The 17,958-nt window shown below is 35.7% G+C and overlaps 1 protein-coding gene and 1 pseudogene across 3 annotated transcripts in view; both read left to right on the forward strand.

The window, feature by feature from the left end:
• The window catches only part of LOC149794168 (uncharacterized), a 68,396-nt gene that overhangs the window by 19,896 nt on the left and 30,542 nt on the right, over nucleotides 1-17,958 (forward strand). For all 3 annotated transcript variants that reach the window (XM_089968267.1, XM_089968269.1, XM_089968268.1), the window contains 2 exons: nucleotides 9,786-10,081; nucleotides 17,181-17,361. In XM_089968267.1, the coding sequence (XP_089824393.1) occupies nucleotides 9,786-10,081; nucleotides 17,181-17,361 (477 nt within the window). The remainder of the gene's footprint in view (nucleotides 1-9,785; nucleotides 10,082-17,180; nucleotides 17,362-17,958) is intronic.
• On the forward strand, nucleotides 429-8,389 carry LOC149794169 (uncharacterized; annotated as a pseudogene).

Here is a 17,958-nt window from a genome sequence, read left to right on the forward strand (position 1 = left end):
TAATGTTAAACCCCATAAGAAAATTAAGAAATGTGAATATCAACATAAAATTTCATACATTCGTTAATTGACAAAACTAAAATGACACATCAAACATGTTTGATAAAAATTTATATTTACTAATTTAAAACAGTTTCATTAATTTTTGAGCATAAATTCGTCTTTCAGATGTGTGTATGCACACCTAGTGTTCCTAGAAGGTGACATTTGGTCTGAAGACTCAATTCATCCACTTTCTGTCTGTGTGGGTTCAAGTCTTAGGCTCAGCCGACATGGAAATTTGAGAAAGCCTGCCAGTAGCTTCTCATGGGTCAGTGGCTCTTCCCTGGGTTTTCCAGGGTTCTTCCTTCACTAGTTATACTGTCCACCATGTATAGCCTATCTTGTGCAAGAAAATGGCATTAAAACCTACACCAATAATATCATCCAATTCCACATGGCCATTTTAGTCTTTGGAAAGTTTGCTCAAACTTGAGCCACCTGTGTCATCTGGAACTATGTTTTATTTTAGCAATCTCACCGCAGGACAATTTCTTAGCCTCATCCATACATCCTAAAACTTTGAAGCCTATAGCCTCACTGTCAAGAAAGAATCTACTTATGGGTCATTATGGTATAAAATTATGACAATGCGGCTTTGTCGTTTTACAAATTTTCTAATAGAATGCAAGACTCTGCATGTTTTGTACAACAGGCGTCACAAATGTTTCAAAGAATACACAAGCGGTTCCTTGTTCGTGGTGACAGTAGAGTAAAGGATACCATGATTTCATTTCAAAATTAAAATACAGTGCCTCCAAGAAAGAAGAATGTAAATTCAGATTTACATGAATGCTATGAGATTTTAAATAATGTTCTCCAGATGAATGATATGTCAAGGACAACAGCTTCTTTGATGCATTACTTGAAAATAATAAACTCAAGAAAATAAACACTGCATAGGCTACTATTTTGAAGACTAAAATGGCTGCACTTGGCACAGTTGTGCAATAAAATAAACAGTTGAGAAATTTAGAGAACGAGCAAAACCTGTAGCTGAAAATGGTTGGACCAGAGTACCAAAAAAGAAGTTGATAATCTCAGGGCAAGGGACAAGGGTGGTGAGTGACTTGAAAATGAAGTTGAAGTTTCAGCAACATAAAATGGACACTGTAGTTACTGAAATATCAAGATTAACAAGGGTCGCTTCTGATGCTTTAAGGGGCCTTCATGAGAAAGAAAATGAGATTCAAAATGGAGGAAGAGTTGAATCATGTGCACAGAGTGCTTAATAACACAGTAGAGAAAGTTCAGAGACACAATAGAAATATTTGTGAATTGCATGAAAACCTTGAAGCTCCAAGGAATAAGTTTGAAACTGACAAGAAATCAATTGGAAGTTATTTTTGCTGGAAATGTTGACAATTTGAAAAAAATCAACACAAAGTCTCAGTTGACAGTCTCAATCAAAGGTTTGAGGAAATGAAGTAGCTAAAGCCCAAAAGGAAGTGAAGTACAAGGGAGAAGTGCATCTTTTGTAATTACAGTGTATTAACAAAAGGCATATCTGCAAATATGGTGCAGTCTATTGTAAAGACATTTTTCGAAAATGTCACATTATGACACCAGCAACATGACACTGCCAAGTAGAAGTACAGCCCAAAGAATGGTGTCAGAGACCGGGGCATTAGTAAATTTAGAGCAGTATTTGAACTGAGCCATGAAAAGCCAGCATTGTGTCACCAGTCCAGTGGTACAACCAAGCATCAAATTCACTGGGGTGCTCATGCAATAAAACTTTTACCAAATGATGATCCACAGAATCCAAAATTCTGTGTGCTAACTGTTAGTCCAGTATGTTCAGGAAAGGCAGATGACACAGTTAAGCAACTGCAAGAACACTTGGGGCCCCGAGTGGTCTAAAGCGCTCTCCATTACGGATCACTGCCATCTCACCTCTGTCTGCATGGGTTCATGTCTCAGATTTGGCCAATGTGGGTATGTGAGAAAGCTTGCCAGTAGCTTCTCGTGGGTCGGTGGTTTTTTATAGGGGATTTCCCGGGTTCTTCCTCCACCATTAATACTGGCCACATGTATAGCCTATCATGTGCTGAAAAATGGCGTTAAACCCTACAACAACAATAACAACAAGCAAGAACAGTTCACAGAACTCCATAACAATGCTGATTAACTGGGCTTGGTTCACAGTGATATAACCTATTGATTTATGTAAATCAATGGCAGAATGTCAAACAAAGCGGCAAATGAGAAAAAAGCAACACGATTGATTCAGGAAAAGGAGAAGTTGTTGAAAGCAGAGAGTGAAGATGCATCAGTATATGAAACCAGTGTGTATGAGACAAACTCCAATGGAAGAGATGTGGTTGCTGCAAAATGTCTGTATTTGTGTGAGAAAAACTCCAATAGAAGAGGTGTGGTTGCAAAATGTTTTTATTTGTGTGAGAAACTCCAATAGAAGAGGTGTGCAAAATGTCTGTATTTGTGTGAGAAACTCAATGGAAGAGGTGTAGTTGGTGCAAAATGTTTGTATTTGTGTGAGAAACTCCAATGAAAGAGGTATGGTTGGTACAAAATGTCTGTATTTGTGTGAGAAACTCCAGTGGAAGAGGTGTGGTTGGTGCAAAATGTTTGTATTTGTGTGAGAAAAATTCCAGTGGAAGAGGTGTGGTTGGTACAGAATGTCTGTATTTGTGTGAGAAACTCCAGGGAAAGAGGTGTGATTAGTGCAGAAAAACACATTTTTGAATGCAACAAGCTTCTCTGTGAGCACAGTAGAAAAGAATATGGACTCAGAAATGATTTCAAAGGATATTCTCTTTGCTGTGATCTGGATACTGGATCAGAACTGTTCAGACCAATCATAGGAAACCGCTACCTTATATTTCTGCAGAATATGATTCCAACACTTGTAACATATGATCTAGTTCTAAAGTTTCTTGAGGACATAAAAGATGCAAAAGACACTCCAGGCCTGAAAAGACTAGAATACTCTGTTCAACAAGGCTACTTAAACCAGAATGTTCAAGTTGAGGAACTTGCCTTTGGTCTATTGTACTTTTACCTTTGCGCTCCATTACTTCAGAAGACAAAGTCAGTGAAATCGCCTTTGGAGATGAATGAGTATTATGCCTTAGCTGTTGGAAAGTTAGGAAATTGGTGCAGGGATCCATCTGGACTTGTTGCTGGAAATGATCTGCTATGGGAAGGAGCCATGGACCCTGATTTATACCAACCATATATGACATTCATCCACCAGATGGCGTTCAGTTCTGATCTCGTACTGTACATTATAAAAGGTATGACTTTCCGATTCATTTAATTGTTGATAATTAAACAATGGCATAAATTACGTTTATTTTCATTAGATGGATTGATTTATATAAATAACCAATCACTGCTATGCATTTTACAATAAGAACTTAAATTTAAGGGAACATAGTGTCAATTTTAACATAATATATTTTTTTATGTTGATGTGCTGTCAGATGAAAATACAAGCCAATGACAAGTCCATCAATAAGAGAATTAGGGTACTTTTGTTCTTGTACAAGTTTTATTTCATTTTCAGTTGTGGCAAAAGCTGGACCAGAAAAACTAAGAAGTCATGCAGAGGAATACCTTGATGATGGTCTGTATGCAGTACCAACTCCTGCTATGGTGAAAGCTGCCAGTACCACTGGAAATGCAACAAATGATAGGATTGAGAGCTTGTTTGCAATGTTAGGTAATTCTTTCCAAATCTTTCATTTAACCATTTCTTTGGTGCTAAATAGCCTTACAGTGCTGGTGTGCTGTAAAACTACAATCAATCAATCAGTCAATATTCCAAAGCAATTTCTTTTCTGTTTAAATTACACGATTCATTGGATTCATAACAATGATATCTATCCCCACTTTTCATCACGATTAGTGTCATACTTGGTTCGTTATGATTAGTGTCATACACTGTTCATCATGATTAGTAGCATACACTGTTTATCATGATTGGTATCATACACTGTTCACCGTGATTAGTGTCATACACTGTTCATCATGATTAGTGTCATACACTGTTCATCGTGATTAGTGTCATACACTGTTCATCATGATTAGTGTCATACACTGTTCACCATGACTAGTGTCATTCACATTTCATCATGATTAGTATCACACACTGTTCATCCATCCATATGAAACTGTTAAATTGCAAGATGGAACTAAATTTAGGACGGTAATATGCCTTATAATGCTTAATTGCCTGATGAACGTTTCTGCTTATGTGACATTTTACATTTTTATCCATATACTCTTACGGGACATTGTAATACCATATTTCTATCCTATCTAATATCAGTTAACACATCCCCTACTGGCTATATATTAAATTATCACATGAAAATGAAGTTTAGTAAAATGTCAAGACTTCAGTGTATATGTACTGAAGACAGTTTGGCATTTTCAGAAGAAAAAATATATGAAGTAATTTTGATTTATATTAAATTTCTTGTGATCAACTTGTTTCAGACAAATGATGATTGCCCCTGCAATGGATTTCATGAATGTGGCCTGCTTTATTGCTGCCAAGCAAGATAAGCCAGTTGAATGGATAAAAAGTGCCAACAATCCACTTGACAAGATTTCTAGTGTTGGTATGAGGCATATGGGCACCAACAATAAGGGACAAGGAATGAGCAAGTCAAACAGTGATTTCTGGAAGAGAAGGTCGAGAGTAATGCAAATGGAATATGAAAGAAAACAAAGAGCAGATTTTAAGAGCAAGAACACACTTGTGTAGAGAACTCAGACTTTTGAAAAAACATGAACAGACAACAGTTGGACCAGATTTGAATGTGGAGGGCAGTCAGTACATTGTGTCATATCAATAATTTTGTTTGCATTAATGAATTTACTAGCATGGCATGGCCCAATGAATTTCATGCATGAAGGCAACTATAATTAGGAATTGCAAGCTAGACCTAAAAACATTGGCAAATATAAATGGTGTAAATCCTGTGGGTGAAAGCGATTGAAGTTCGTCTGATGAGGAGACATTAGACACGTCACAACCTCTTGTGTCAAAATCATCCAAGTACCACAGTGCATGCACATTTAGTAAAAAAGATTCAAAGCATGAATGTAACTCATCAGATGAGGAGACATTAAATAAGTTTTTGTCTTGTGTCGAAATCATCCAAGTATCACACTGTGTGTAAAGTTGGTAAGAAAGTTTCAAAGCTTGAGTTGAACTTGTCAGATGAGGGGTCATTGGACATGGGAAAATTTCTGAAAATGTCAGAGTCACATAATGTGTAGGGACATATATTGTTACACTTGTCATCATACTTTGGTCAAGTTTTGTTAAAAGCTTTTTCAGGCTCTGTGTTGGGGACTCAATTTTTACGTTTCTAGTTTGACATTGTGTCAGATGGTGAACATGACTAGTCTCTGAACACTTGGTTTTTTGTTGTTGTATTTTTAAGCACTTTTATTCTAGCAAATTGTTTGTTATTTTGTGATAGAGGTTCACGAATATAATAATGTTTGTGCTTTTTACAGATATAGATGTAGAGCAACATTTGTTCTTTTTTCTCATATATATAGTACTGCACATCAGGATTAAACTAAGAGAAATTTATAGACTTTGGATAAAGTCCAAAGTTCTAGCAAAGCGACAAACATGGCAAAAAAGCTAAATTTGGCATATTCCTAATATGTGTTATAATGAATGATGTCATTTAAGAAGCATTATCTCAAAACGTACAAGACATAATGCTCTAATTTTTTCACATGAGCTTTAGAATGTTACATGGTTTGTAGTACTTAATCTATTTGAAAATGCTTCATCAAATTAAGGAATTTTTTTTATTGAAATATGCTTTGTATGCTGTTTTGACTTGATGCGATTGGCCTCACTAAATTTGATTATAGCTTGTATATGGGGTTAAAAAATACATGTTGACATTGGGATCAAAGGTCAAGATCAGTCGCTGTAATAAGAAAAATATATTTTATAAAATGACATTAGGTAAGTATGACAGACCATGACCATATATTTTGTGTGGCCTGCATTGACAGACCATGACCATATATTTTGGGTGGCCTGCAATGACAGACCATGACCATATATTTTGGGTGGCCAGCATTGACAGACCATGACCATATATTTTGGGTGGTCTGCATTGACAGTCCATGGCCATATATTTTGGGTGGCCTGCATTGACAGACCATGACCATATATTTTGGGTGGCCTGTATTTGGGTAAGGAATAAGTCCATTGGATTCGGTGTTAAAGGTAAAAGACACTGTAATTGAAAATTAAAAGATAGTTTCAGCACAAAAAGTTTAAGTTATTAACCATGTCCCTTCACCAGAATTTGTGGATGGTTTAACATTGCATGACAAAAGAAGCTATTAATTTCTTAGGTGTCAGTGGTCAAGGTCACTCTGAATGGAAGACAAAAAATCTTTTCCGTTATGACTTCAATTCCATACCTTGAAACCTGCTAATAATTAAAAGTGATTTCGTTTTCCTTTTGTTTATTTAGAAGCAGACTCTATCATATTAAAATTACTATAATTAACCTTTGTATATTTTGTGAAACACCTAAATTGTCTCAGCAGTCTTTGCTCAGTTATCTTTCAACTCTCAGAATACTCATGTGATTGTTTTTTGAGTGGGCAAGTAATTGAGTATCAAATGACATTGTGTACAACTGTGTACTGCAGCAGAACTGACAGGTAAGTTCCATGCGATGCAGTGGATGTTTGTGATTACATTATTATATTTCTGTGACTAATAACTGGAGCAATAAAACTTAATCTGTCCACTACAAGCCATGATGCGGACAATCCACAATGGCTACTATGTCCTGTACACGGTGAAGAAGATTAAGGTCCGCCATGGTAATGTAGATTTTCATTAAATGATGCACGTACTGTATTTTAGAGAGTATTTTAGAGAGTGAAACGATACAATTGTGCTGCATATCGATATAATTCATGATGCACAGCCTGAGATACGATACATAGCAATACACATATAAACTTGATGTATCAATACACTTGATGGTCTTTCCATCTTTGAAAGGGTGGGGGTGCCCCTTTCTGTATGTTAACATACTGGTTGTATTTCCAGTTTGAGATTACAGATAGAGATGTAGTTATCATATATTTATATGCAATTTTCATCGATGACAAGAATTTTTTTAAAACTTTCAAACAGACTACTTGTTGTCAGTGAGTTTTATTCAGTGTTTTTAGCTATTTAATGGTGGCTCCATTTAACTCACTTGAATCACCAGGGCTTTGTTTTGCACTGCATGAATACTTTGAAAATATCTTATTACCAATTTCATGTGTAACTTGGAAGACATTATGATGTTATCTTCAAAACAGAAGAAATAAAGCAAGTTCCTCATGCAAAGCAAATCTCATCTAGAACAAATTGGGGTATGGGAATAAGGATGAATACCAACAAAATCTATCACACTGTACTTTCTGCATATGCAAATGTGGCCACAGGTACTTATATTCATTAGTGAAGAAGGAAAACTATTTACAACACCCATTCCAATTGTATAATGTTTTTTTTTTTTTTTTTTACACAAGATGATAAACTTCAGCTGTTTAAAATCTGCCCCCTTGCTGATTATGTGGTTATTTTATTTATTCCATCAGCAATTTCATTTACTGATTAAATATCTCAGCATAAAAAGGAAAATTCAAACTTTGTTCCCCATGTACAAATTTAAGGAGAGATGCTGCCAGGATTTTATCTTAAGGGGGACTCCACCCTTTGTCGCCGAAAGTAGGAGGGGGAGGAGGAAACAGTAATGGTTCAATATTTACCTAACACTTCAATACTCCACTTTCTTAGAGCTCTACTGAAATAAAAATCTTTAAAAGATGTCACTGCTAGTTGTATAAGTATTAATCTGTTAATTATTTCTGAGGATACTCTGTTCATTATCTGTGTATGAATATTTTTCTGTGCATGCTTCAGAAAGGGCATATGCATAGCTAGCCTTGTCAGCTTGAAGATGTTGGGAAACTGATCTGTATGGCTGTTATGTACTATTTTGCAGAGCTCACAGATATTATCTTTTGGATACATCTGCTCCAAAATAAGATTTTTCACTAACACAAACTTCTTGAATCAGTGGTTTACTGACTACCATGCCAGATTTTTTATCTGTTCCATAATGCTGTATTAGGGTTTTAAGTCAATCAGTGTGCAGACAAAGATATTCAAAATAAATATTTTCTTAATATCATTTTTGTTCATTCTCATTTATTCAGTTTATATTAACCCTGTTATGGATAAATTTTTTGTAGCATAAGATTCACAAGGCTAAATTGATTGGTAAAAAAATGAAAATTGCATTCTACTTATAAATTGTCTGTATTTTAATTTGGCTCAGTGTTCTGCTGTTTCTACATTTAATTTCGAAATACTGCTGAATGGAAAATTGACATCCATGCCCTCTATTTTTGTTAATCCAAAATGTACATCTGACTCGTATTTAACACCATTTTCAGGCTCAAAATCACTCACTGGTTTCTACAATAATAATTTCCCAACTCCAATAATCCAATATTCATAACTTTAAGAATTGTTGTCATCATCACTATCATCAGCCAGTATTTGGTGAATGAAAACTTAATGAACCATGCTGGGAATTAGACATTTTGGGTTTTCTAGGTTGGCCATATTTCCTTCATTGAGGGTTCCAAGTACGCCATAATTCATGTTTCAGGGCACAATGTGCCAATCAAATTTAGTTTAACAACCATTTTTGACATGCTTGAAGACCTCAGATGTTTAAACAGTTGCCTACTCAAATAACAGATGTCGCAACAAGAATGGTTAAATAAAGATGTTGTACTTCATCAAGCCCGTGTTTGATATGCGAGACTTTCAACTAATTTGCAGTTCTCACGCATCACTATTCTCCACATGTGCAAATTCATACATATTTTGCACAATTCATGCAATCGCACACCCTGACATCTCAAAGTACTTTATATATCAATGACTTCAGAGCGAAGTTTCTCTTGCTTTGCAAGTACTTCCTGTCTGTCGCACGGGGAATAAGCTACACTGATTGCTGATTTGTAGTTATTATTTAACCTCAACTGGAACCACCAGTAAGATTTGAATGTAACATTCCAGTAGTGTAGCTTTCAAATCAACCAAAGCAGACAAAGTAGCCAAGATCAAATTCATCATGCAAACTTCGCATAAAATTGGTTATTAAAAGATAGTAAAGTACTTCTTTATATCCATTATGCATATGGAACATGTTTGGAATGTATGTGTTATGCTGCTGGATTAAGATAATTAGCATGGAATTGAGATGGGGGCAGATTATGAACCATGTCACTTTGTTTGAATTTGCAGGCAGTGAGCGAGTATTCTCAGTAGTCTTTTTTTTTGTTTTTGCTGATAAAAATGAGTGCCTAGGATTGCAAATACTGTTTCAGATGAATTCTATATTTAAATAATAAGAAGGCAAATTAATAATAATTTTTCATAGCTGCTGAAGACTAAAATAAGATATATGGTAAGTATTGTTTTATATCGATTCTCCTCTTGTAATGTGTGTATCCAAAGTGTCGATGCATCAATATATCGATGAATCGTTTCACCTCTACTGTAATTTGTAACAACTCTCAGAATCAGTAGAAATGTAAAGTATAGGGCATTTACTATTTGTGATACATTATGAGTATTCTGAACCTCAGATCTATGAAACTTAGCTCTTTTGTAAATGTAATAATTCTGACTAATTACAAATATATTTCAGATAACAGTATTCAGAAATCATCACCAGTTTCCACTGCTACACCTGATTTATCATCCAGTGGTCAAATCACAAATGTAGTTTTAACCGAACATGTAAGAGACCATCAGAGCCAGTCTGCACCAACCAGCCCGTGCTCAAGTTCTGGTCATCATATGCCCCATCACCATCATCACCATCACCTTCATCCACCACCTGCACATCTTCATGGGTTTATGAATGGATCAAGACCCCAACCAGCCCACACCTGTAGAATACCATCTAGAGGACCTTTGGGAGATTCCAGCTCTTGTGGAAGGGTAATTGTTCCACTGAATTAATTTATGCTAAAACTAACAGGTTCAAGACGGTTGAAAGGTACAAAGTAAAAGTTGTCATTATCAGACATTAGACTTCGGAAAAATGAGATGACTAATTTTATTTTGAGGAATATAGTTCTGGTGGATTAAATAATATAAACAGATACTTGCCTTTTAGCTCTTTGATGATCACTCCAGTTGTGATAATTTTCAACTGAAATTACCATATATATTTGCTTATAAATTGAATCCAACTGCAAATTGCATGGACCCAGATCTGCCATTGCATAATGTGCTGGCAGATCCGAATCTGTGCAGTTTGTCAGATGTAAGCAGTAAAACAATCACCATAGACCCTGATATGCCAGTAGCAACAGCAGATCAGAGTTTGTGTTGTTTGCAGTTGGACTTAGTTTATACAGAAGAATATATGGATAAATACACTTCAGTTTCAACATACTACATGCAGGGAATAACCATTTTGATGGTGTCAGAAAAGTAAACATTTTGAGCAAAATGTAAATAAGTGCTCGACATTCTATGTCATTGGTAGTTTCAGCTGAAAATCAACTTGAATTCTTCATTCCATGTTCATTTAATGTTGCACATCTTTGTGCACATAAGCACACTGTGCTGTAGATTGGAAGAATATATATATATATAGTGGCCAACTTGAAAATCTTGTTACTGCTACTTTTTCTGAATGAATGGTCATATCATAGAGCCTTGACTAACGGGTTTATGGTGTCAACTTGGTCTTCAATAAAAATGGTGCTGATCCAATACCCAGTATGGCCACCACAGCAGCTGTCTTAAAAATCTTGTTTTTAGTGCTCCTGTATCAACATTGGATTTTCACTAAAAGAATTCCCATGGTTGGTCCTAAATGAAAATGGTGCTGATCTGACAGTGAATATGGCCACCATTTCAGTAGTCTTAGAAATATTGTCATAGGTACAAAACAGCACGCATGTATTTATGGAACCCCATGCATTAAGGTGGGGAACCTAATCCCCTCTTTCGCTCTGCGATGGAGCAATAAAACACTTGCAAATCACCACCGTTTCTTGGCCGGCATGCCAGTGTTATGGTTGATCGGTATTACTTATTTACATTTGAACAGCCAATCAGTGAAGAACACCCATGGGTAGATCAACACGTTATGAGTGATTAAAAATCAAATACCATTTCAGCAATCCGTGATCTTGATTTTGATTTTATATATACAGTAGTCCCCCTCTTATAAGGCCACCCCTAATGCAGCAGGGAAGTGGCCTTATAATGTGGGTGGCCTTTTTAGAGGGGGATGACAAATGTGAATAGTAAATACATATGAAGAAAGTCACAAGTATATTTCATTTTAAATATTTAATATTTTCATTAAAAAATCATATGCATGATGTGAAATAAATGTAAAACAAACTGTGTCCTCATTTTCAAAAGAATGCTATGAATAACCATTGATATAGTTTTAAAACTGTCTTTATAATTATGTTACAGTTCACATCATCTGTCACTTTGTTGGTAACAGTCTAAAAAACAAACCATTCTCGTCACATTGAAAATATCCTTGCTGTCATATCCCTTGCATATATCATTAAGTCTTTTGTTCCAATCTTCGACAACTTCATTATTAACATCAGCTGATTCTCCACTAAGGACAAAACACTTAATATTGTGTCGCACATGAAATCTGTGCGACCATCCGTTACTTGCGGTGAAGTCGTCATATCCCAATTCAACTGACAAAATTGTTGCTTTTTCTTGTCATTCAAATCATGAAACAAACGTCTCCTGGCTCAAACAATCTTCCTTTCTCCGTCCATTTCACCTTCGCACTTCTGCAGAATTGTTTCATTATCTTTCACGATATTGTTTATCTGAGTCTTCCCGACATTAGTTTTCTGCAAGAATCTTCGACAACCCCCCCCCCCATCAGTTGAATTACTTTCACTTTCTCCTCTAAACTGAGAATTTTTATTTTCCTCGATGACATGTTGATCTTTTTGCCGTAAACTATTCATGTTGCCAACTACAATACTGATAAAACAATATTGTATGCATCTAAACAAATTGCTGTGTTTTTAAAGGAAGTGATCTTGTCACATGATTCGTTAGTCGCAGTCTGGTACACTATTGTTTTTATACATTTCTTTATACTAAGTGATAGAAGCCAAAATGGCTTCGATATGTACCATTAACATCACACAGATTTGACCTCGCGGCTGTTAGGATTTGTAATTTTGACAATTATTGTTAGTAGTAATAGCCACTAATTATCAAAGTGAACAAGCTCAACATCTTACTAAGTGAAGCCATAAAGGCTATGAAACCATTTTCCTGCTGATTTGTGTATTGTACATCGATACTGCCGCTTCTCAGCTGTTACTACTGTTCAATAATTGTAATTTTAGCAATTATCAGTGACTAAACCGGACATCTTATGATAACACAGCAGTAAGGCTAATTGGATCACATGTATATACCCTTTTGTATGGATTAAAATTTGAGTCTTTCTCGGTTTTTATGGAATAAATGTGGCTTCCCGTGAGGCGTAAATGATATAATATTAACCTTAGTGGTAAATGTACTTCACTCAACACTTTTTTCAGTAACGAAAACCTGACATCGGGGAAACAGAAATCGGATTACTTAACACACGTTATGAATAAAATACTGGTTCTGGATACATATTCAAATAAAATGCGGCCGCTTGTGAGGGGTAAATTTTATATTATTGCACTAATATGCTGGCCGCTGGTCATGTTACTGGGTGGCCTTTCACGAGGGGTACTTTTGAACACAAACTCGCCGGTGCCAACGGATTTTGGCCATAAGGAGCGGGTGGTCACTGGACAGGGGGGGCCGTTCAAGAGGGGGACTACTGTATGGACATTATAAAATATTTTAAGAAGAATTGTAATTTTAAAAAGAATTGTATATTTTTTTATTTTTTTTAATGGGCTGCCCATTAAAAAAAATAAAAAAAATATACAATTCTTCATTGGAAATTTAAATGTACATACCTCAGAGATTACTTTTCATGTTTAAACAGTAGATTAACTTGGCACTGTTCAAGAGAAGATCAACAAGGTCTCCTTAAGTCAGTGCATAAGCTTGTTCAGATTTCTTTGGATAAAGTAAAAGTGTAAAATTACTGCTAAAGGTGTCATTCAGCTTTTTATAATAAAAAAAGTTCAGTAGTATTAGTGCAATTTACAAGGCATTGAAATTATGTTAATATTACTTGCAATTTGATCTGTCTTTATATCTCTTACATAATCTTTGTTAGAACTAGGCTATGTGTACAGTGAACTCTGCTTACATGCATAGCCTCGGGACCGGACCCAAGCTATGCATATTAATGGATTATGCATTTAAGCAGATTTCATGTATATTTACAATGAAAAACAGGACTATACTTTCGCTATGCACTTAAGCGATCTATGCCATTGAGCGATATGCATTTAAGTGGAGCCGACTGTATAATCATCTGATAATGTAGGGAGTTGACACCTCTCTCTCCATAAAACTCTAAAGAGCATGATTGCAGGGGTCATACACAGTAAACCACACCCATTTGATAGAGACCACATCCACTCTGCAGTGGTCATCCTCAAGGACTCCACTCCGTGGTTTACATAGCAATTCACCATACGCCACTCGAGCAACTCCATCAGGATGTGTGGATAGATGGTGGAGTTCTTTTTTCTTGATCCTCTCCAATCTCTCTCCACCCTCACCATTATGCGTGGGGTTCCAAAATACATGTGCACTGTACTGTACTCCTTCTTAATGGATTGTAATATCAACACAGTGTTTCACTAAAAATCTTTTTATGATGTCTTGCTGGTTCTGAATACAAATGATGGCAGTCTAATATCCAACATTGCCTCCATAGCAGCCATCTTAAAAATCTTGTGATCAGATCTCAACTTGAATAGAAAGTCATATTCACCAGAAGACTTCTTACGATGTCCTGAATCTTGAAGGAAAATGTTGCTGTTTAACATGCAGATATCTTGAAAAACTTATTATTTCTACTTCATATTGGAAAGTCATATCTTGAAAATATTATCTCTACTTCTGTCTAAATGGATGGTATACCAACATGGGGTTTACAGTTATCGATTTCTCATGATACCTAGTTGGTTCTAAATGAAATGGTGCCATTTGTTCATCTAATATAACTGCTGTGATGTCTGTTCTAAAAATGTTATTGTCACTATTCGCCTTGAATGGGCAATCTTTATGACATGGGATTTTCACCTAAACACTATCGATAATATCCACTTGGTCCATAAGCGGGCATCCAATATGTGTACCACAGTGCTGAAAAATATCAGATGGTTTGAACACTTGACAGATAAAAGGAATATATGGTCATGTCATGAATTTCTGGACATTCTTTTTGCTCCGTAGAGGGTACATTTGCATTTAATTTGGTCAGATAATAATGTCATATAAAGGCTACAAAGATATCCTACTATGTTTCATGTTGTTTTTTTTCCAATTGATATTGACATAAATCAGGTAAAGCTAATGACAATAAAATATTGATGTAACACCTGCTTTTGCTTGTCAATCCTCATTTCTGAATTACAGTTCATCAAGTTTTAATTATTTTATATTGAAAGTCAGTCATATGAGAGAAGAATATACGATTAAATTCGGACTACTGTTGAGGAGTTAAAAAATAATTTCAGTTTTTGAACTATCTGCTACAAACTGCATATTGACCACTTTGCAGTTAAATAAATAAGCATTATTTGTTTTTTAAAATGCAGTGTGACTAAAGTTAAGTAATTCTTGTCAAATCTCTTGTCTTCATTTCAAAGCTATAATTACAACTGCTTATTAGCAAATGAATGGTGTTAGTCCAAATTCAGCACATTTTGTAAAAAATAACAGAAATAATAAACTTGTAAACATTTATGTAATCTATTTCAAACTTATTAATGGCAAAGACAAGTAGTTGTCAAAAAAGTACTAATCCACACAGAAAAAGCACTGATTGTTCAGAACAATGTGTATTTCTGCCTTCCATATTAACTAACATGTATTTGTATATCACAGACAGTATTAATCCAGCATGCCTTCGCTGGTTCGAGCCCCATCCAAATCATACCAAAAACTTACAAAAATGGTACTAACAGCTGTCTCGCTAGGTGCTCAGCATTAAAAGGTTAGTGTTAGGACTGGTTGGCCTGGTGTCTGGATAATGTGACAGGGTGGGACATCGTGCTACATGTCTTTGGCACGATGCCCTGGTGCTATAATCTGCCACACTGCAGACATGGTAGTGGTATGACTGAAAAATTGTTAAAGCTTAGTTAAAAATCCAAAACACAAACTTGAAGTATTCCATGATTTTATTTTGTCTGTGACCTGATAGTTTGTTAGGAAAATCAGTGATGTTTCTTTGCTGCATAGTCTTCTAAGGCTTAATGTTCTTCCTGTAATGTCCTTAATGTTTCTGGCTACACGAGGAGTTTAAACCCACCAAATTAGTAGCTGCCTTATGCCAATGAATGTTTATCAGTGACTCATTTCCATTCTGATGATTGGATAAGTGCTCTGGGCTGTAATTCCCTAGTTTTGCTTGACTGATACAAAAGACAAGCTTATTTTAGGCAGTTGTATTTGGTACTTGGACGGCAAAAGATGACAAAAAGGATTAGTCTCAATATACCTGGAAGATTAACACAGTATGTTTACAGAGATCAAGTCACTGATCTTCTAAAGTGATTTCAAGGCGGTTATGGTTGTCCTGTTGTACTGTCACCAAAATACAATAGTAAAATGAGTAACTCAGTGACATGGGTATTTTTGATGTGTGTTTAACTTTATAGGATTACACTATCTAACATAGACTGAATACAGTTGTGGCTAATTAGATTCAAAGGCTGATTATAGAAACAAGTTCTGGCAATGTCAAAATCAAGTACAAATATTTTGATATAAAATCTATGGCTGATGGATGTTCAAAATTCTTATTACAGTCACATGTTTAGAGACATTCAGAGGCTTTGAGAATTTCATTGACAGTTTACTTTTCCAGGTCTTTCATTCTCCTGTTTATCTTTTTACATCACCTGCATATGAATGCTTTGTAATTTTTTGTCTTCTTCCCAAGATCATTATATTTGTTCTGTCTGAGATAGAACACTTCACATAAATCACTGCCTGTGTAGTTCAAATCACTATGTACAGTGTCAGGCTAATACCCAGTAGGAAGTACCTCAAAACTAATCATTCTTAATAGTAATCTACATGTTATATATTATTACCCTTGTGATAACTGACGTGCCTTTGGCAGTGATCGTTGAGAAGTTCAAAGGGCTTGTCCATATTGAACTTAATCAGTTTGATTATATACATGTGCTTTGTAATTATGCTGCAAACAAATTAACATATGCACAATAAAATCTTCAATGAGAAGGTTTACAGACATTTTATGGTAATATAACATGCTATAAATTAAGTAAACATAGAATTTTTCAGACAAATATACTTGTCCTCTGTCATTGTAATATAGATGCACTTTCCTGTGTTGACAATTTACTGTGTTGAGAATCATTTATATACAGGTTTTCAGTTTGAATACTAAAATCATCCTTTTTTTGGGCAAAGGGATTTGTTTATAGGTAGACTGAGATGTGCTTATTTAAATATCATAAGGGGCCCCGCGTGGTCTAAATCGCTCTCTGTTACGGATCACTGCCATCTCACCTCTGTCTGCATGGTTTGAAGTCTCAGATTCTGCCAATGTGGGTATGTGAGAAAGATTGCTAGTAGCTTCTCGGAGGTCGGTGGTTCTTTCCAGAGTTTTCCTGGGTTCTTCCTCCACCATTGATACTGGCCACCATGTATAGCCTATCGTGTGCTGAAAAATGGTGTTAAACCCCACAACAACAACAATAAATATTGTAGATACAGGATGGTAAGATCCAAATTTTCTATAAACAACATTTTCCCTGAGTACAAGTAAGATTAACTCATCCACTTGATTTGGTATAGATGATTTATCTTCCATGAGCTATATAAAAATGTTTAGTGAGCTTTGTTTACAGTCTTACATGTTATATTATAATTTCAGCATAAAAATGCCCCACACCACCAGCATGTTACCTCAGGATCCTGTATGGAACGAAGTGGAGCAAGATGCTCCCCATTACATGAACCAGGACACTGCCACCTCCACATGCCAGCACCACATGCCCATGTTCATGCCCCAACACATGCATCACACAGACTTGGCGCTCATGGAAACTGCACAGGTAGTTTAATAGTGGGAGTGTAATGTTGTTATATGGTTGCATACCTTGTCGAGAGTTCTGTGAACCTGCAAACCTCCTTTTTTATTTCATTGTAGGTCATTTGGTTCATAAATCTTTATGTTTCCCTCCAGAAAGTCTGTATTTGTTTTATTAAATGATTTAGTGCAAAACTTTGAATTTTAACAATAACAAAAATTACATTTACTTTGCACAGTGTATCTGTGGTAGGATGTGATGTAATTTCAGAGACATTATGGCAGAGCAGCTTGCTGTGATTGACAAATGATATAGAGCAGTACTTTATCTGAATAATAGATGTGATAGATTTAATCAATATGAAGTTATTGAGAATGAATTATGACCTTGAATCAGGTAACAGCTAGTTCATGCAAATTACTGTGATACAGAAGTTAGGAAGGGGTGGTCAGTTATGCTTGAAATATGCCACACATATGCATTGTTGGTTTCTTCCAAACTGTTGATGTTAGACCAGCTGTCACTGTTAGTATGGCTAATTGTCACAGGCTTAGCCAATGTATAGCTTATCACGTGCTAAAAAAAGAGTTGAACCAATCTTTTCATGGACACACTGGGGCA

This window comes from Sinohyriopsis cumingii, chromosome 8, assembly GCF_028554795.1.
Source record: "Sinohyriopsis cumingii isolate HCF-2022 chromosome 8, ASM2855479v2, whole genome shotgun sequence".
Classification (NCBI taxonomy): domain Eukaryota; kingdom Metazoa; phylum Mollusca; class Bivalvia; order Unionida; family Unionidae; genus Sinohyriopsis; species Sinohyriopsis cumingii.